The sequence below is a fragment of the Alexandromys fortis genome, unplaced genomic scaffold (assembly GCF_014885135.2).
Source record: "Alexandromys fortis isolate MF-2015 unplaced genomic scaffold, M_Fortis_MF-2015_v1.1 scaffold_3, whole genome shotgun sequence".
Classification (NCBI taxonomy): domain Eukaryota; kingdom Metazoa; phylum Chordata; class Mammalia; order Rodentia; family Cricetidae; genus Alexandromys; species Alexandromys fortis.
Window position 1 is genome coordinate 7,645,006 of NW_026067909.1, and position 21,351 is coordinate 7,666,356.

Sequence of the window (21,351 nt, forward strand, 5' to 3'; positions counted from 1 at the left end):
AGTGTCCTCAACCAGACCCACATTGCTTATGCATCCTCCCCAGCCTACCACAGAGCCTCTACCTCCGGGAAGACCTCCCTGCTTCCCAGGCAGGGGGAGTGCTGACCCCTCTCTTAGGCCCCACTATACCAGGCTCTCTTCACTGAGGCAGGTGTTAGCAGTCTGTGACCTGTCTTGGCCACTGGCACTAGACACCAAGGAAAGCTTTTCTGAGTGAGTGGCCTAGCAGCAGGTGTGACTAAAGGGGCCTCCAGAAGGTAGCTGGCTCTGGTCTGAGCCAAGTGTGTCCTTGAGATTCTAACCCCTGGATCTGAGTTCACCCAGAATGTCCCCAGGGAGCTCCTGCAGGGGCCTGAGAAGAGGCTGCTCAACTCGACCTCCCATATCCACTGCTGGTCCTTCCCCGAGAGCACGGGCCAGGCCTTCTGGGCCACATGGCTGCTGGGTCATCTCTGTTGTGTAAGCCCTGTGCCCCACTATGGCCCCTCACATACATACACTCACTTTTCTCTGTTAAAAATCACGAAATCTTGCTGGATGGCATCCAGACAGTCTTGCAGGTAGTCATTCTCCTGTGGACAGAAAGACCGCCTCAGTGACTCGTGCTGGACGCCAGGGCCAGTTCCCAAGCGCTGCTCCCACCACTCTCTCCTGAGCTCTGGGAAGGCAACTCCTGGCTCCCAGGGAGCTCTGCTCTTCAGAAGTCCGGATCTCCTACCTCTGAGAGCAGACGTACCTAAGACCAGCTGTCGGTGTGGGCATGGCAGGGCAAAGACACTGCCTCAACTCTCCTGTACTCACTGAACCCGCACCTGGCCCCTGTGTGTGTCCCTTCCCAGAGAATCTGGCAGGGACCCTGAAGGCCCATATTTCTCTCTCAGAACCTCATTTGTGTCTCCCAGCAGCACAGCCAGGCTCAGAGGTGATGGGCTCTGTGTGTGTGTGTCGGGGGGGGGGGGGAAATACAGCACAGCTATCGGGCACCAGTGAGAACCAGGACAGCAGCTTGGGAGAGGGCTGTAGGGCCATGGAAGGGCTGTAAGTCAGAACATGAGACTCAAGAGCCGTGCCTCCAAGAGATTGTCTCCCCTGGCTCGGAATCAGTTTCCTGGTGTGGGTTGGGTTTCAAAACACGACGGTTTTTGGAACTCTGTTTATGGGATTCAAAGGAGATTCTATATCATATTGGAAGAATGCAGGGAAGTGAAAACACATGCCTGGGCAGACTGAAGATTAAAGGCCGAAGGACATACAAGATGGCCATGTTCTACCACAAGGTGGTAAGCAACAAGCTGGGGAGGGGTCCTAGGATAGGAGATATTGCTAGAACCCAACCCCTTGTGCCCATGGTAGTGATGGCGCATCCAAGAAGCCAAAGCCCAGGGGGGCACACTGAGTCAGGAGGAACCTGTGGTGACAGAGCAGCGGAACCTGGAGCTCTTGGTGGTCAGAGAGGTCAGAGTTAGCTAGGCAAAGGCTACCAGCTGCCCAGGGGCAGGAGAAGAGCTGCACGCCTGCTTTCTAGATCCAATATCCTACAACCCTTTACCTGGAAAGGGGTTCAGTCCCCTAAGGGGGAGAACAGCTAGGTTGCAGCAAATGCATGCTGTGGGGAACAGGTACCTACAGCTGTCTCCACAAAGGGGGTGTCTAGTGCTTAAAAGTCTGCTTAGACCTCAAGCCCTGCTCACAGAGCCCAGTGGCCACAGACCCACCCTTTCTCTGGATGCTGAAGGCAAGACCCCGCAAGGCTTTTGGCATCTGTCAATACTGGCTTTCCTGCCAACTCGACCCGTGGGAAGCAGCTGTTATGACGAGGAGTGGGGGAGGCAGATGTAGGTTGAGAATAAAGTGTAAGTTATGCAGATCGGCACATTTGAGGGACCCAGTGTGTAGCACGGTAATAGGAGTTAACAACGCTGTGCTGTGTACTTGAGGTTCCTAAAAGGATAGATTTGGAAATTCAGCCTTTTCCCCAGCTTCGCTTTGATGATTATTTACCATTTTTTGCTTGTAATAACAGAGCAGTTTGTACACCGCAAGTATCTATAGCTTTCAGGCCAATGATTCCTAAATAAAACGGTTTGTAAAATAGCTGTTGTAGGGGGCTTGGGCTCAGTATATAACACATTGCAATGCTGGGAGGCAGAAGCAAGCAGGCAGATCACTGTGAGTTCAAACCCAGCCTGGTCTACAGAACAACCAGGGCAATTACACAGAAAAATCCTGTCTCAAACAAAAAACAGGAAGGAAGGAAGGAAGGAAGGAAGGGAGGGAGGGAGGGAGGGAGGAAGGAAGGAAGGAAGGAAGGAAGGATAAAAACTACAAAACCACATTGCAAAATGCAAGCCTGGGAACTAGAAGTCTGATTCCCAGTAGCAACTTAAAAAGGTAGGTAGGCATGGTAGCCCATCTGTAAGCCCAGTGCTCGAGAGGTAGAGGCAGGGGATTGCCAGGGCAGGCTGGCTAGCTGGACTAGCTGCATCAGTGAGCTCTGGGTTCCTCAAGAAATCATGCCTCAGGAAATAAAGTCAACATAGTGAAAAAGATACAGGACATCAGAATCTGTCCCCTCCCAGTGTACACATGTGCCCACAAACCTGCACACATGTATGCCCCCTCAGAACATTCACATTAAAAAGCAGATGCTATAACAAATACCCCAGGACCAACCAGCCTACACAATTACCAAGAAGCTTGTCACCCAGGCTGAAGTGAGCAAAAACGGCTACAGTCAGAGACATTCATCTTCACCTCTATCTTTCCATTACAGTGTCTCACAGATTTCCCATTCTGTTCATAAGCCATGCCTCAAGAACCAAGTTCCCCTGGGAATAGCCTTCCAGGGTTAAGGATGAGTGGCCATACCTTATACCTTACTGGGGAAGTGGCACAGACCCTGACCTGTTGCTTCACCTGTAGGAGGCAGATGGTTTCTTCATTCCTGTACAATGCCCTCCAGAACTCATCTTGACACCGTGTCAAGGGTAGGCACATAAACCAGATGTTCATGTGTCTGTGTGTCTGTGCGTGTGTCTGTGTGTGCGCACGTGCACATGCTGCTTGGTTCTTTCCTGTGGCTCTGTTCCCTGTCTTGGGGTCTCCTCTCCTTGTATCTACAGCAGGTACAGACCAATCAGTACTTGGCTGAAGGCTTGAGGGGACTCAGAAGCTCTACATATCTCTACAGCTCTCTCCTCTGCATGAGATATCACACTCCAACCTTTTGCCCCACGGCTGTGGCCACCCTGAGAGGGGCCTCCACCCAGCACAGGAACTGACTTTAGTCACTAACAAACAAGACTCTCTGTGTCTCTCTGCGTACTCTCTGATGGTGAGCAGAGAGACAGAAAATTCCAGTCTGAGAAGGCAAAGGCAGTCACAAGCTCAGGCCCCTCAGGGATGAGGGTCTGAATCGCAGCCTTAGACGGGATTCATCCAACCAAACACTGAGACTAGCAGAGGTGTGTTGTGAGGGTGGGAAGGAACCAAACTGGCACTGAGGCAGTGGTGAAAACATCAAGTATCAGCCGTGGCCTTACCATGCGAGCAACACCCTAGCAGGGGCCGTGATCCATCCACTAACCTCCACACTGACACATTCCGAGGAAGACAAGTGCCCAGCGGCCTAAGGAGCCCCTACAAAAACATCTAATAAACGTGTCTCTGAGCTGGGCTGGGGTGGTGCACACCTTTTTGGGAGGCAGAAGCAGGCGCATCTCTATGGTCAAGGCCAGCCTGGTTTACAAAGTAAGTCCCAGGACAGCCGGGATGGTTACACAGAGAAACTCTGTCTTGAAAAACAAACAAAAAAAGTGACTCTGAGTGAGACAAGAGAATTGTGGACTCTGAGTGGCTCCATGAGCCTCTTTCCTACAGACTCTCCTGTCGCTGGCAGTTCTCTCTGTCTTGCCCGGTACTGCTGGACCAGCTTCTTAAGTATTCCAGGTGCTGTCCTCAGGAGGCCTCCTATGGTGTCTTCCTGTGCTGGTTCTACTGGGCCTCTGTGCTGCGTCTCCACGTTCAGCTCTTCCCCAGTGGCCTACAGTGGGTTGTTGGAGCCCTCGCCAATACACCAAAACCTAGGTCAGGTATAGGAGCATGAAAGCTCAGTTCCTGTAGAACTGGTCACATCTGCATCACAGTCCACGCCCTTGCTGGCTCAGGCTGAGGCGCACCGCCTCCCTGACTGCTCCATGCTTACTTAGTGGCTCATATATATGCTCGTGAATCCTCAGGAAGACATCAGCAAGGCTGGATACATGCTCAGCGGCAGGACTAGACTCCAGATGTTGACAAAGAGCCTGGGAAATGGAAACCAGGTCCAACCCCTAACGCTGTTGCAGACAGATGTGTTGAGGAGCTCGGGCGCTGTGCCCAAACTGCTCAGAATTTGCTAGAAATGTAACAGACTCAGACCAGCGCAATCATCTCAAACAAAAAGAACAAAGTGGGAAGAGTTACAATTTCTGGATTCAGCACTGACTTCAAAGTGACAGCCACCATGCCGGATGAGGACAGATCAATGGGCGAAGAAATTAATCCATAAATAAACCCTGCTATTTATAGTCAGATTGATTCTTGAAAATGGTGCCAAGAAGTTCCATGGGAGAAAAATGGGCCTCTCAACATATCTCTGCAACCATCTGATATCCACAATCAAAAGAATAAAGATGAACCCTCCCCCCGACACCACACATAAAAATCAGCTCTGAGTAGATCGCAGACATAAATACGAGACCCGGAGCTAGCAACACACAGGCAAAATTCTCAAGACTACAGGTTCGGTGACTCCCCCACACAAAATACAAGTAGTGGATGCTCCCAGCAGCCCAGCATCAAAGACTCCAGCTGCAGATGACATGCCCACAAAGAAAAGACAGTCTGGCAGGAGAGGCCAGCATATAGCATCATCCATCTGATAAGCATTTGCATCAAAGCGCAAAGAAATAACTCTTAAAATGAAACAAAACCATAAAGATTTCTGCATGGGGTACTGCTCTGTAAACAGCTTCCACATTGCCACTCCTATTCTTTCAGCCAGAAAAAAAAAAGTTGATGTGTTGGAGATCAGAGGCTATTCTTGGACCTGCCAGAGCTGAAGACAGGGAGTCACAGTGCCCCCAAATCTACAGAGGACAACAGAGTCCCTGAGCTGACACTAGTGGATCAAGAGCTGTAGGAGCAATTCCTGGAGGAACCCCGAGGCTGTATTCCTAGGGTACCACCACTCACCCATTCCTTTGTGGGCTTCATTCCAGGAAGCCAAGAAGTATTCATGGAGGACCCAGAAAGGTTCCCCACTTAGAAGAAGAGGAAAGAACTGCCAGGTGAAACACACCCAGAGTCTCCCCTGTAGAAGTGAAATTGGTTGTCCAAGGGAAAATCCACTGTCGTGGGGAGGAGAACTTTCTGAGAGCACACTCTGCTAGCCTTGGCATCACCTGAGGGGAGGGAATGAGCTGGGAAATGTTGGTGAAGGTGCACACGTTAATACAAACTATAGACTCTCCCTACCCGACTTTTGCACTGAGCGAATAGCAGAGCATAGCACATGGTGAACAGTCCTGGCAGGAAGGGACTTCCCACTTGGATGAAGTCATGCTGTCTGAAGGTAAACTTTAATTGGCTAATGGCATATTGCAAATTCTACTACAACCACTGGAAATACTTTTACATTGATTTATGTGTGTGCGTCCACAAACACATGTATCGTGGTGTGTGTATGAAGGTCAGAGGACAACCTTCAGAAATCAGTTCTCTCCCTCCACCATGTGGGTTTCAGGAATCAACCTCAGGCTATCGGGCCTGTCGGCAAGCACTACTCCCCACTGAGCCATCTTGCCAGCCCTCCTAAAACTATATTGGAAGAAGCGTAATTGGTGAGCTGAGGGAGGAGATGGAGGAAGATCATGTCATGCTTCATGAGAAGCAGAGAAGGCGAAGCCGGAAAGGAAAGAACAAGCACGGTTAAGCGGACTGGCTACAAACACAGTAGCCAGGAATCCCAGGACGTCAGCGTGAATGGTGCAAACACATAAACGGAAGACAGATGTGGGTACAAGGGACTTTGAAAGATAATCCAGCTTTAAAAAGGACAGAGAGGGGCAGCTCTCCAATAAGATACATGGTAAGCACAAAAGATGTTCATTAGTCAGTGAAAGGCAGATAAAAAGCAGCCGTGGGAGCTGGGAGTGTAGCATGCACAGAACATTGTGGGGTATGGCAGGGCACACCCCGAATCCCAGCACTTGAGTGGTAGAAGCAGGAGATCAGAAATTCAAGGTCATTCTTGACAAGAAGGTGGGTTTAGGACCAGCCTCGGTTACAAGAGACCCTGTCTCAAAAAAGCAACCAGAAACCCAACAAAGAATGCAAACAAAATACTCCATCAAACCAAACAACAACTACAAAAAAAAACCTAGCTAAAAAACAAAAACAAAATCTTCACTGCTTCATACTCAGTGTGGTGGTTACAACTGAAGCTGCACACTGAACATTCAGAAGCACTGACGAGGACACGAAGCATTAGAACCTCAGATGTGGCCAGTGGGGGCATAACATGGTGCAGCTACTGGAGACGCTATGGTGGGTTCCTGAGAATCGAGGCACAGAGGTGGCACATAAGCCAGATGTCACACTAAGGTCCCTCCCAAGGGAAATGAGAGCATACCCCCACGGGGACCTACACACAAATTTGCAGCAGTGTTAGCAATGAGTCAAGAGCAGAAGTGGCCCAAAGCCCAGTCAGGTGACAAATGGCTGAGGGAAATGTGATATAATCGTGAATAAAATACTAAACAGAAGGGATGTTTCTCACAATCCGAAGAATGGAGGTGCTGGCCTTTAGGACAGTGTGGGTGAGTCTTGAAAACACTGTGTTGAGTGCAATAAGTGTGCAGGACCACACACTATGATTCCATCAAGGTGAACTGTCAGAGCAGGGACATCTACAGGGACCGAGGCGGCTGCCATGCCTGCAGGGGAAGCCTGGAAAAGAGCAGCTGATAAGGGGGGCTGTGGGAGAGCTCTCCACTCAGATTGTAGTGGCAGGTGTGCTGGAAGCCAGCGATGCTGCACTTGGGGGGGGTGTGTGTGTCTGTGTGTGTGTGTCTGTGTGTGTGTGTGTTGTATGCTATGTGCCTGTAAGAAAATAAAAGTATTCATTAAAGTGCCTCAGTCTCGAGGTTCTCAATTTTCCATAAGAATGCTGGACGTTTTCCCAGTGTTAGCCAACTTTCAGAACACGTCCCACCCTCTATCAAAAGCCCACCAACTGCTGCAGGATGGCGCCGAGGTCCGCCCGGTGTAGGCGTCTATCCATTCATAGCCTCCAGAAGTCAGCACAGCAGTTAGTGTCTGTACACTCTCTACATCTGGATTCTCACACTAGGCCCCCACTCCAACATAGAGCCAGTTTCGATTCCCCAAAGCCCTGGTTCTATGCACCCCAGCCAGAACCTCTGCCATCCCTACTCTTGGCACCTGGCCCAGGAGCCATCAGACTGAAACATAACAGACACTGGGGTGCCATGGGCAGTTGGAGGAGAGAGAGAACAGGAGCCCTTCCTACCTATCTGCTTCTGAAAAACCAGGGCATCAAGGGGATAACCCCGGCCCTGTATCCCACGCCCACTCAGAAACAACAGAGCCCATCAGATCTGGGAGGTCATACTCCAGAGAGAGAGGCCCAAGTATAGGGCAAACACTGACCATTGATCACTACCACTCGGACGTCAGCACATGACGGTTGCTCTCGCCAGCTGTACCCTGGCATCAGGAAGGAGACTGTGACTCCCCCTCAAATGTTCAGGATCTAAACCCTCGAACCTGTGGATGTGACTTTACGTGGGATGCTCGGATTGGCAGCTACCCCAGAGCCAGAGAGACGGGGAAGGACTACCTTCTTGGAGGCTTCAGAGAACAGAGCTTTGACATTTTGATTTTGGATACTGGTACCCCTGAGCACTGATGCACCAGGACACTAGTTGCCTGAGCACTAAAGCCCCTGGGCATAGCATCAGGGGCTCTTTGCTCTCAGTGTGTGCCCGCCACTGGTCAGTTGGTCCTCCAGTTGATTGATGTCCAGAAGGAGCAAGCAGCTGAGGGCAGCTGTGACGAAAAGCCAGGTATGACCAGGGATGCTGGTAAGGATAGGGGGAAATCCTAGGCTTCCTTGGGACTTTAGAAGACTACTGCTGGACTAGGGAGCACACGCTCTGCCCAGAGGCCATGCCAGAGTGCTGTGAAGTGACCTTGCACACCACACGCAGGGGTGGGGAAGACCCGCAGCCTGAACCCAGCACTCACAGACTGCGAGCTGTCCCTGCTGCTGTCCCGCGACTTGTTCTTAGCCAACCGCTTTTTCTTTTTGTGCAGAGGCCTCGACTCCAGGATCATCTCTTCCAGCTCGAAGGTGGGGTCACAGTGCAGGCGGCCTTTCTGTGTAGAGACAGGGTACTGAGCCCAGCCTGCAGGTGCCACCCCACCCCACCAGCCTGGGCTTGCCAGTCCCAGCACACGGACTTCTTACATTGGGCACAAAGCCCGGCTCCACCTTCTTCTCGCTCAGGTCATCCCAGAGCACATGGGCCAGTGATGGTGCTGTCTGCATGTCTTGGAGACTGGAAAACCGGTGCTCGGGGTTCACGGTGAGGAGCTGCAAGGAGCCCCCCTCTTAGATGCGTCCCACAGAAGAATGGCCACCTGCCCCAGGTTGAAGCAACCCTTGAAGATGTCCACGGGTCTGAGGCGTTGGAACCTCAGGATCACAAATGGCACGAGAGGAAAGGTGGCATCAAGTAATATGGCCCAAGGGGTTCTGTGATCCCAGTGCCCTGGTGCCCAAGGACAACAGAGGACCTGCAGGGATGTCCTACCAATATTTGCCAGCAGGTGGCAGTGGTAGCCTGGTTAATGTTCTCTGATACTCGCATGTGGGCCCAACTATTGCAAAGCCTCTTATTACCGCATAGAACCTCCAGGCTCCAGAAACCTAGGCATCCACGCTGGATCAGGACATCAAGTCGGTAGGCCTAGGTACCTCTTGTATATAATAACCATTTCTCACACCTGTCCTGACTATGGGCTCTGCTATCTGGCTCCACCCCTTGGAATGCTCCGATCAACAACACATTTAGAGAAAAGTTCATCATGTGATAAGCAACCCGTAGTCCAGTCCCAGGACATATGGTGTCCCTGCATCCCTGATAGCTGTTATCCTCCATCCTCCTTCCAGCAGTTATAGACAGAACCTGGCTGTGGGACAGGGAGGGGGAGATTGGCTTTCTTCTTTGTTTGCTCCCTGGGAGTGGTGACCCCAGTCCCTGTGTACCTTTCAGGGTGGGGACAGGGGCAGAGGAGACAAGAGCACAGTTTGAGCCATGCGCCAGCTCGGTACCCTCTCCCTTCTAAAGGTGTAATGCAGAAGGCTTGATGCCTGAATTCTTTGCCTGGGTCTGAGTATCTTGCGAAGTGGGTGATGGTGACGTCCTAAAGCACGGGTTCCTGACAGGATTACAGACAGGGCTATGTATGCCATTATTTAAGCCACCACAAGGGAGCAGTCAGGTTGTCCGTGAGACGCTTCTGCAGAACTAGAAACCCACTTCGCTGAGCCAGACAGGGTCTCAGAGTGGTTGTCCAGGAAAGGTTATGGCTGTGCTAGGGAAGGAGTCTGTGTCCATGGCAAGATGGGGTACCTCTCTGAGATGCTGACAGAGTGCAGAAGGGATAGGATTCTGCCGGGGGAGGGGGACGAGGAAGGAGGCTCACCTTCCGTAGCAGGGCGACCATCTCCTTGGACCAGGTGGGCACATACTGAACACTCACGGTGCTGAACAGCTGGACAAGCGACTCCACGGCGTTGTTCGAGTGGATGTCATAGGGCCTCTGTGGGCAGGGATGTACTGTACCAGGGGCCCCTTCCTGCCCCTGCACCCTAGCACAAGTGCAAACACCTGGGAGCCCATCTGCACTCCCTGGTAGAGGACCAGCTCTGAAAACAGCAGCTACTTGATCCAGAGCCCAGGATCTAGCTTGCACCAAGACGGAACCAGGTACCACAGCCCAGAAACTCATCTGTCAAGAATATGCATGCCCTACCACCACCAAGACCAAAGGCCTGGGTGGGTCAGTCCCAAAGGACGGGAGGTCCTGTGTTCATCAGACTGGGGTTCCATGGAATGGTGGGGGTACCCCAAGAGAGGATACAGAGGGCAATATGAGGCCTAAGCAGATCAGTATCTCTGTTCTTAGAGAGAGAAAACAAAAAGCAAAGTCCCTTCCAGGGACCTGATGGACACATGTCCTGTCCATCACTGGCCACTCAAGGAGACTCACTTGCTCAGGTATCTATCACACTTTGCTAAAAGCCTGCATCCTCCGAGGTTTGGGTGTACCATCCTCCCTCTCTGGCTCTCAGCCAGTCTGGGGCAAGGAAGTGGCTAGCGTAGGGTCACAAAGTCTCCATACCCATCCACGTAGCAGCTCGTAAGCCATCACCCCCACCGACCACCAGTCCACCTCGAAGGAGTAGCCGGTCCCGCCATTGACGAAGGAGTGGAAGATCTCTGGAGCTTTCCAACAGAGAGAAGAAAGAGCTGAGCTGTGGGGCTAGAGGGCCTGATAACCGGGCAGCTTGCAGCCAAGCCTGGAAAGAAGGCTTCACCGGATCTAAAAGAGAACCTACCCACCATGATTCTGTACTGTTCCACCTGCATGGAGAAGCACCCTCCTGGAGCAGCCCCACAGTAGCTAAAACATTGTGCATAGCTAGACTATTTGGTTCAAACCCAGCTCCTCTGTTCTAGGGAGTGTGCAGGGACGGAGGGGGCCACCTCATATTTCCATCCCATGACTCTCATCTATACCTGCAGAGTTTTCTACACATATCCAATTGATCATATAAAAAAGCCTTTCCTGGGGCTGGAGAGATGGCTCAGCCGTTAAGAGCACTGACTGCTCTTCTAGAGGACCCGGGTTCAGTTCCCAGCACCCACATGGCAGCTCACAACTGTCTNAATACAGCACAGCTATCGGGCACCAGTGAGAACCAGGACAGCAGCTTGGGAGAGGGCTGTAGGGCCATGGAAGGGCTGTAAGTCAGAACATGAGACTCAAGAGCCGTGCCTCCAAGAGATTGTCTCCCCTGGCTCGGAATCAGTTTCCTGGTGTGGGTTGGGTTTCAAAACACGACGGTTTTTGGAACTCTGTTTATGGGATTCAAAGGAGATTCTATATCATATTGGAAGAATGCAGGGAAGTGAAAACACATGCCTGGGCAGACTGAAGATTAAAGGCCGAAGGACATACAAGATGGCCATGTTCTACCACAAGGTGGTAAGCAACAAGCTGGGGAGGGGTCCTAGGATAGGAGATATTGCTAGAACCCAACCCCTTGTGCCCATGGTAGTGATGGCGCATCCAAGAAGCCAAAGCCCAGGGGGGCACACTGAGTCAGGAGGAACCTGTGGTGACAGAGCAGCGGAACCTGGAGCTCTTGGTGGTCAGAGAGGTCAGAGTTAGCTAGGCAAAGGCTACCAGCTGCCCAGGGGCAGGAGAAGAGCTGCACGCCTGCTTTCTAGATCCAATATCCTACAACCCTTTACCTGGAAAGGGGTTCAGTCCCCTAAGGGGGAGAACAGCTAGGTTGCAGCAAATGCATGCTGTGGGGAACAGGTACCTACAGCTGTCTCCACAAAGGGGGTGTCTAGTGCTTAAAAGTCTGCTTAGACCTCAAGCCCTGCTCACAGAGCCCAGTGGCCACAGACCCACCCTTTCTCTGGATGCTGAAGGCAAGACCCCGCAAGGCTTTTGGCATCTGTCAATACTGGCTTTCCTGCCAACTCGACCCGTGGGAAGCAGCTGTTATGACGAGGAGTGGGGGAGGCAGATGTAGGTTGAGAATAAAGTGTAAGTTATGCAGATCGGCACATTTGAGGGACCCAGTGTGTAGCACGGTAATAGGAGTTAACAACGCTGTGCTGTGTACTTGAGGTTCCTAAAAGGATAGATTTGGAAATTCAGCCTTTTCCCCAGCTTCGCTTTGATGATTATTTACCATTTTTTGCTTGTAATAACAGAGCAGTTTGTACACCGCAAGTATCTATAGCTTTCAGGCCAATGATTCCTAAATAAAACGGTTTGTAAAATAGCTGTTGTAGGGGGCTTGGGCTCAGTATATAACACATTGCAATGCTGGGAGGCAGAAGCAAGCAGGCAGATCACTGTGAGTTCAAACCCAGCCTGGTCTACAGAACAACCAGGGCAATTACACAGAAAAATCCTGTCTCAAACAAAAAACAGGAAGGAAGGGAGGGAGGGAGGGAGGGAGGGAGGGAGGGAGGGAGGAAGGAAGGAAGGAAGGAAGGAAGGATAAAAACTACAAAACCACATTGCAAAATGCAAGCCTGGGAACTAGAAGTCTGATTCCCAGTAGCAACTTAAAAAGGTAGGTAGGCATGGTAGCCCATCTGTAAGCCCAGTGCTCGAGAGGTAGAGGCAGGGGATTGCCAGGGCAGGCTGGCTAGCTGGACTAGCTGCATCAGTGAGCTCTGGGTTCCTCAAGAAATCATGCCTCAGGAAATAAAGTCAACATAGTGAAAAAGATACAGGACATCAGAATCTGTCCCCTCCCAGTGTACACATGTGCCCACAAACCTGCACACATGTATGCCCCCTCAGAACATTCACATTAAAAAGCAGATGCTATAACAAATACCCCAGGACCAACCAGCCTACACAATTACCAAGAAGCTTGTCACCCAGGCTGAAGTGAGCAAAAACGGCTACAGTCAGAGACATTCATCTTCACCTCTATCTTTCCATTACAGTGTCTCACAGATTTCCCATTCTGTTCATAAGCCATGCCTCAAGAACCAAGTTCCCCTGGGAATAGCCTTCCAGGGTTAAGGATGAGTGGCCATACCTTATACCTTACTGGGGAAGTGGCACAGACCCTGACCTGTTGCTTCACCTGTAGGAGGCAGATGGTTTCTTCATTCCTGTACAATGCCCTCCAGAACTCATCTTGACACCGTGTCAAGGGTAGGCACATAAACCAGATGTTCATGTGTCTGTGTGTCTGTGCGTGTGTCTGTGTGTGCGCACGTGCACATGCTGCTTGGTTCTTTCCTGTGGCTCTGTTCCCTGTCTTGGGGTCTCCTCTCCTTGTATCTACAGCAGGTACAGACCAATCAGTACTTGGCTGAAGGCTTGAGGGGACTCAGAAGCTCTACATATCTCTACAGCTCTCTCCTCTGCATGAGATATCACACTCCAACCTTTTGCCCCACGGCTGTGGCCACCCTGAGAGGGGCCTCCACCCAGCACAGGAACTGACTTTAGTCACTAACAAACAAGACTCTCTGTGTCTCTCTGCGTACTCTCTGATGGTGAGCAGAGAGACAGAAAATTCCAGTCTGAGAAGGCAAAGGCAGTCACAAGCTCAGGCCCCTCAGGGATGAGGGTCTGAATCGCAGCCTTAGACGGGATTCATCCAACCAAACACTGAGACTAGCAGAGGTGTGTTGTGAGGGTGGGAAGGAACCAAACTGGCACTGAGGCAGTGGTGAAAACATCAAGTATCAGCCGTGGCCTTACCATGCGAGCAACACCCTAGCAGGGGCCGTGATCCATCCACTAACCTCCACACTGACACATTCCGAGGAAGACAAGTGCCCAGCGGCCTAAGGAGCCCCTACAAAAACATCTAATAAACGTGTCTCTGAGCTGGGCTGGGGTGGTGCACACCTTTTTGGGAGGCAGAAGCAGGCGCATCTCTATGGTCAAGGCCAGCCTGGTTTACAAAGTAAGTCCCAGGACAGCCGGGATGGTTACACAGAGAAACTCTGTCTTGAAAAACAAACAAAAAAAGTGACTCTGAGTGAGACAAGAGAATTGTGGACTCTGAGTGGCTCCATGAGCCTCTTTCCTACAGACTCTCCTGTCGCTGGCAGTTCTCTCTGTCTTGCCCGGTACTGCTGGACCAGCTTCTTAAGTATTCCAGGTGCTGTCCTCAGGAGGCCTCCTATGGTGTCTTCCTGTGCTGGTTCTACTGGGCCTCTGTGCTGCGTCTCCACGTTCAGCTCTTCCCCAGTGGCCTACAGTGGGTTGTTGGAGCCCTCGCCAATACACCAAAACCTAGGTCAGGTATAGGAGCATGAAAGCTCAGTTCCTGTAGAACTGGTCACATCTGCATCACAGTCCACGCCCTTGCTGGCTCAGGCTGAGGCGCACCGCCTCCCTGACTGCTCCATGCTTACTTAGTGGCTCATATATATGCTCGTGAATCCTCAGGAAGACATCAGCAAGGCTGGATACATGCTCAGCGGCAGGACTAGACTCCAGATGTTGACAAAGAGCCTGGGAAATGGAAACCAGGTCCAACCCCTAACGCTGTTGCAGACAGATGTGTTGAGGAGCTCGGGCGCTGTGCCCAAACTGCTCAGAATTTGCTAGAAATGTAACAGACTCAGACCAGCGCAATCATCTCAAACAAAAAGAACAAAGTGGGAAGAGTTACAATTTCTGGATTCAGCACTGACTTCAAAGTGACAGCCACCATGCCGGATGAGGACAGATCAATGGGCGAAGAAATTAATCCATAAATAAACCCTGCTATTTATAGTCAGATTGATTCTTGAAAATGGTGCCAAGAAGTTCCATGGGAGAAAAATGGGCCTCTCAACATATCTCTGCAACCATCTGATATCCACAATCAAAAGAATAAAGATGAACCCTCCCCCCGACACCACACATAAAAATCAGCTCTGAGTAGATCGCAGACATAAATACGAGACCCGGAGCTAGCAACACACAGGCAAAATTCTCAAGACTACAGGTTCGGTGACTCCCCCACACAAAATACAAGTAGTGGATGCTCCCAGCAGCCCAGCATCAAAGACTCCAGCTGCAGATGACATGCCCACAAAGAAAAGACAGTCTGGCAGGAGAGGCCAGCATATAGCATCATCCATCTGATAAGCATTTGCATCAAAGCGCAAAGAAATAACTCTTAAAATGAAACAAAACCATAAAGATTTCTGCATGGGGTACTGCTCTGTAAACAGCTTCCACATTGCCACTCCTATTCTTTCAGCCAGAAAAAAAAAAGTTGATGTGTTGGAGATCAGAGGCTATTCTTGGACCTGCCAGAGCTGAAGACAGGGAGTCACAGTGCCCCCAAATCTACAGAGGACAACAGAGTCCCTGAGCTGACACTAGTGGATCAAGAGCTGTAGGAGCAATTCCTGGAGGAACCCCGAGGCTGTATTCCTAGGGTACCACCACTCACCCATTCCTTTGTGGGCTTCATTCCAGGAAGCCAAGAAGTATTCATGGAGGACCCAGAAAGGTTCCCCACTTAGAAGAAGAGGAAAGAACTGCCAGGTGAAACACACCCAGAGTCTCCCCTGTAGAAGTGAAATTGGTTGTCCAAGGGAAAATCCACTGTCGTGGGGAGGAGAACTTTCTGAGAGCACACTCTGCTAGCCTTGGCATCACCTGAGGGGAGGGAATGAGCTGGGAAATGTTGGTGAAGGTGCACACGTTAATACAAACTATAGACTCTCCCTACCCGACTTTTGCACTGAGCGAATAGCAGAGCATAGCACATGGTGAACAGTCCTGGCAGGAAGGGACTTCCCACTTGGATGAAGTCATGCTGTCTGAAGGTAAACTTTAATTGGCTAATGGCATATTGCAAATTCTACTACAACCACTGGAAATACTTTTACATTGATTTATGTGTGTGCGTCCACAAACACATGTATCGTGGTGTGTGTATGAAGGTCAGAGGACAACCTTCAGAAATCAGTTCTCTCCCTCCACCATGTGGGTTTCAGGAATCAACCTCAGGCTATCGGGCCTGTCGGCAAGCACTACTCCCCACTGAGCCATCTTGCCAGCCCTCCTAAAACTATATTGGAAGAAGCGTAATTGGTGAGCTGAGGGAGGAGATGGAGGAAGATCATGTCATGCTTCATGAGAAGCAGAGAAGGCGAAGCCGGAAAGGAAAGAACAAGCACGGTTAAGCGGACTGGCTACAAACACAGTAGCCAGGAATCCCAGGACGTCAGCGTGAATGGTGCAAACACATAAACGGAAGACAGATGTGGGTACAAGGGACTTTGAAAGATAATCCAGCTTTAAAAAGGACAGAGAGGGGCAGCTCTCCAATAAGATACATGGTAAGCACAAAAGATGTTCATTAGTCAGTGAAAGGCAGATAAAAAGCAGCCGTGGGAGCTGGGAGTGTAGCATGCACAGAACATTGTGGGGTATGGCAGGGCACACCCCGAATCCCAGCACTTGAGTGGTAGAAGCAGGAGATCAGAAATTCAAGGTCATTCTTGACAAGAAGGTGGGTTTAGGACCAGCCTCGGTTACAAGAGACCCTGTCTCAAAAAAGCAACCAGAAACCCAACAAAGAATGCAAACAAAATACTCCATCAAACCAAACAACAACTACAAAAAAAAACCTAGCTAAAAAACAAAAACAAAATCTTCACTGCTTCATACTCAGTGTGGTGGTTACAACTGAAGCTGCACACTGAACATTCAGAAGCACTGACGAGGACACGAAGCATTAGAACCTCAGATGTGGCCAGTGGGGGCATAACATGGTGCAGCTACTGGAGACGCTATGGTGGGTTCCTGAGAATCGAGGCACAGAGGTGGCACATAAGCCAGATGTCACACTAAGGTCCCTCCCAAGGGAAATGAGAGCATACCCCCACGGGGACCTACACACAAATTTGCAGCAGTGTTAGCAATGAGTCAAGAGCAGAAGTGGCCCAAAGCCCAGTCAGGTGACAAATGGCTGAGGGAAATGTGATATAATCGTGAATAAAATACTAAACAGAAGGGATGTTTCTCACAATCCGAAGAATGGAGGTGCTGGCCTTTAGGACAGTGTGGGTGAGTCTTGAAAACACTGTGTTGAGTGCAATAAGTGTGCAGGACCACACACTATGATTCCATCAAGGTGAACTGTCAGAGCAGGGACATCTACAGGGACCGAGGCGGCTGCCATGCCTGCAGGGGAAGCCTGGAAAAGAGCAGCTGATAAGGGGGGCTGTGGGAGAGCTCTCCACTCAGATTGTAGTGGCAGGTGTGCTGGAAGCCAGCGATGCTGCACTTGGGGGGGGTGTGTGTGTCTGTGTGTGTGTGTCTGTGTGTGTGTGTGTTGTATGCTATGTGCCTGTAAGAAAATAAAAGTATTCATTAAAGTGCCTCAGTCTCGAGGTTCTCAATTTTCCATAAGAATGCTGGACGTTTTCCCAGTGTTAGCCAACTTTCAGAACACGTCCCACCCTCTATCAAAAGCCCACCAACTGCTGCAGGATGGCGCCGAGGTCCGCCCGGTGTAGGCGTCTATCCATTCATAGCCTCCAGAAGTCAGCACAGCAGTTAGTGTCTGTACACTCTCTACATCTGGATTCTCACACTAGGCCCCCACTCCAACATAGAGCCAGTTTCGATTCCCCAAAGCCCTGGTTCTATGCACCCCAGCCAGAACCTCTGCCATCCCTACTCTTGGCACCTGGCCCAGGAGCCATCAGACTGAAACATAACAGACACTGGGGTGCCATGGGCAGTTGGAGGAGAGAGAGAACAGGAGCCCTTCCTACCTATCTGCTTCTGAAAAACCAGGGCATCAAGGGGATAACCCCGGCCCTGTATCCCACGCCCACTCAGAAACAACAGAGCCCATCAGATCTGGGAGGTCATACTCCAGAGAGAGAGGCCCAAGTATAGGGCAAACACTGACCATTGATCACTACCACTCGGACGTCAGCACATGACGGTTGCTCTCGCCAGCTGTACCCTGGCATCAGGAAGGAGACTGTGACTCCCCCTCAAATGTTCAGGATCTAAACCCTCGAACCTGTGGATGTGACTTTACGTGGGATGCTCGGATTGGCAGCTACCCCAGAGCCAGAGAGACGGGGAAGGACTACCTTCTTGGAGGCTTCAGAGAACAGAGCTTTGACATTTTGATTTTGGATACTGGTACCCCTGAGCACTGATGCACCAGGACACTAGTTGCCTGAGCACTAAAGCCCCTGGGCATAGCATCAGGGGCTCTTTGCTCTCAGTGTGTGCCCGCCACTGGTCAGTTGGTCCTCCAGTTGATTGATGTCCAGAAGGAGCAAGCAGCTGAGGGCAGCTGTGACGAAAAGCCAGGTATGACCAGGGATGCTGGTAAGGATAGGGGGAAATCCTAGGCTTCCTTGGGACTTTAGAAGACTACTGCTGGACTAGGGAGCACACGCTCTGCCCAGAGGCCATGCCAGAGTGCTGTGAAGTGACCTTGCACACCACACGCAGGGGTGGGGAAGACCCGCAGCCTGAACCCAGCACTCACAGACTGCGAGCTGTCCCTGCTGCTGTCCCGCGACTTGTTCTTAGCCAACCGCTTTTTCTTTTTGTGCAGAGGCCTCGACTCCAGGATCATCTCTTCCAGCTCGAAGGTGGGGTCACAGTGCAGGCGGCCTTTCTGTGTAGAGACAGGGTACTGAGCCCAGCCTGCAGGTGCCACCCCACCCCACCAGCCTGGGCTTGCCAGTCCCAGCACACGGACTTCTTACATTGGGCACAAAGCCCGGCTCCACCTTCTTCTCGCTCAGGTCATCCCAGAGCACATGGGCCAGTGATGGTGCTGTCTGCATGTCTTGGAGACTGGAAAACCGGTGCTCGGGGTTCACGGTGAGGAGCTGCAAGGAGCCCCCCTCTTAGATGCGTCCCACAGAAGAATGGCCACCTGCCCCAGGTTGAAGCAACCCTTGAAGATGTCCACGGGTCTGAGGCGTTGGAACCTCAGGATCACAAATGGCACGAGAGGAAAGGTGGCATCAAGTAATATGGCCCAAGGGGTTCTGTGATCCCAGTGCCCTGGTGCCCAAGGACAACAGAGGACCTGCAGGGATGTCCTACCAATATTTGCCAGCAGGTGGCAGTGGTAGCCTGGTTAATGTTCTCTGATACTCGCATGTGGGCCCAACTATTGCAAAGCCTCTTATTACCGCATAGAACCTCCAGGCTCCAGAAACCTAGGCATCCACGCTGGATCAGGACATCAAGTCGGTAGGCCTAGGTACCTCTTGTATATAATAACCATTTCTCACACCTGTCCTGACTATGGGCTCTGCTATCTGGCTCCACCCCTTGGAATGCTCCGATCAACAACACATTTAGAGAAAAGTTCATCATGTGATAAGCAACCCGTAGTCCAGTCCCAGGACATATGGTGTCCCTGCATCCCTGATAGCTGTTATCCTCCATCCTCCTTCCAGCAGTTATAGACAGAACCTGGCTGTGGGACAGGGAGGGGGAGATTGGCTTTCTTCTTTGTTTGCTCCCTGGGAGTGGTGACCCCAGTCCCTGTGTACCTTTCAGGGTGGGGACAGGGGCAGAGGAGACAAGAGCACAGTTTGAGCCATGCGCCAGCTCGGTACCCTCTCCCTTCTAAAGGTGTAATGCAGAAGGCTTGATGCCTGAATTCTTTGCCTGGGTCTGAGTATCTTGCGAAGTGGGTGATGGTGACGTCCTAAAGCACGGGTTCCTGACAGGATTACAGACAGGGCTATGTATGCCATTATTTAAGCCACCACAAGGGAGCAGTCAGGTTGTCCGTGAGACGCTTCTGCAGAACTAGAAACCCACTTCGCTGAGCCAGACAGGGTCTCAGAGTGGTTGTCCAGGAAAGGTTATGGCTGTGCTAGGGAAGGAGTCTGTGTCCATGGCAAGATGGGGTACCTCTCTGAGATGCTGACAGAGTGCAGAAGGGATAGGATTCTGCCGGGGGAGGGGGACGAGGAAGGAGGCTCACCTTCCGTAGCAGGGCGACCATCTCCTTGGACCAGGTGGGCACATACTGAACACTCACGGTGCTGAACAGCTGGACAAGCGACTCCACGGCGTTGTTCGAGTGGATGTCATAGGGCCTCTGTGGGCAGGGATGTACTGTACCAGGGGCCCCTTCCTGCCCCTGCACCCTAGCACAAGTGCAAACACCTGGGAGCCCATCTGCACTCCCTGGTAGAGGACCAGCTCTGAAAACAGCAGCTACTTGATCCAGAGCCCAGGATCTAGCTTGCACCAAGACGGAACCAGGTACCACAGCCCAGAAACTCATCTGTCAAGAATATGCATGCCCTACCACCACCAAGACCAAAGGCCTGGGTGGGTCAGTCCCAAAGGACGGGAGGTCCTGTGTTCATCAGACTGGGGTTCCATGGAATGGTGGGGGTACCCCAAGAGAGGATACAGAGGGCAATATGAGGCCTAAGCAGATCAGTATCTCTGTTCTTAGAGAGAGAAAACAAAAAGCAAAGTCCCTTCCAGGGACCTGATGGACACATGTCCTGTCCATCACTGGCCACTCAAGGAGACTCACTTGCTCAGGTATCTATCACACTTTGCTAAAAGCCTGCATCCTCCGAGGTTTGGGTGTACCATCCTCCCTCTCTGGCTCTCAGCCAGTCTGGGGCAAGGAAGTGGCTAGCGTAGGGTCACAAAGTCTCCATACCCATCCACGTAGCAGCTCGTAAGCCATCACCCCCACCGACCACCAGTCCACCTCGAAGGAGTAGCCGGTCCCGCCATTGACGAAGGAGTGGAAGATCTCTGGAGCTTTCCAACAGAGAGAAGAAAGAGCTGAGCTGTGGGGCTAGAGGGCCTGATAACCGGGCAGCTTGCAGCCAAGCCTGGAAAGAAGGCTTCACCGGATCTAAAAGAGAACCTACCCACCATGATTCTGTACTGTTCCACCTGCATGGAGAAGCACCCTCCTGGAGCAGCCCCACAGTAGCTAAAACATTGTGCATAGCTAGACTATTTGGTTCAAACCCAGCTCCTCTGTTCTAGGGAGTGTGCAGGGACGGAGGGGGCCACCTCATATTTCCATCCCATGACTCTCATCTATACCTGCAGAGTTTTCTACACATATCCAATTGATCATATAAAAAAGCCTTTCCTGGGGCTGGAGAGATGGCTCAGCCGTTAAGAGCACTGACTGCTCTTCTAGAGGACCCGGGTTCAGTTCCCAGCACCCACATGGCAGCTCACAACTGTCTGTGACTCCAGGATCCAGCTCCCTCGCACATTTATACATATCGGCTAAAAAACCAATAAATAAATAATTTTTAAAAAAGCCTTTCCTGTTAATCCTCTTATGACTTTATGTCTGACTGCGGCAGGGGCATGGCCCTGCATGGCCAGATGTCACCTGAGGCCTTGGGCTTACCCATGTATGGTTTGGTCCCAGCTAAAGCTGTTGCCCTCTCCCCATCCTTTATGATGGTGGCGATGTTGAAGTCGGTCAGGTGTGCATGTCCTGTGAAGAGA

The 21,351-nt window shown here is 51.4% G+C and overlaps 1 protein-coding gene across 5 annotated transcripts in view; it reads right to left on the reverse strand.

The window, feature by feature from the left end:
- The window catches only part of Stk32c (serine/threonine kinase 32C), a 93,606-nt gene that overhangs the window by 960 nt on the left and 71,295 nt on the right, over positions 1 to 21,351 (reverse strand). The window contains exons 6-11 of one of the 5 annotated variants that reach the window (XM_050137889.1): positions 21,251 to 21,340; positions 10,474 to 10,577; positions 9,775 to 9,891; positions 8,534 to 8,659; positions 8,311 to 8,442; positions 505 to 572 (exon numbers count right to left, since the gene is read on the reverse strand). In XM_050137889.1, coding sequence (XP_049993846.1) covers positions 505 to 572; positions 8,311 to 8,442; positions 8,534 to 8,659; positions 9,775 to 9,891; positions 10,474 to 10,577; positions 21,251 to 21,340 — 637 coding nt within the window. Of the gene's footprint in view, positions 1 to 504; positions 573 to 8,310; positions 8,443 to 8,533; positions 8,660 to 9,774; positions 9,892 to 10,473; positions 10,578 to 18,370; positions 18,503 to 18,593; positions 18,720 to 19,834; positions 19,952 to 20,533; positions 20,638 to 21,250; positions 21,341 to 21,351 lie in introns of all 5 variants that reach the window. The other 4 variants (XM_050137887.1, XM_050137886.1, XM_050137888.1 and 1 more) reach the window with 4 other exon arrangements.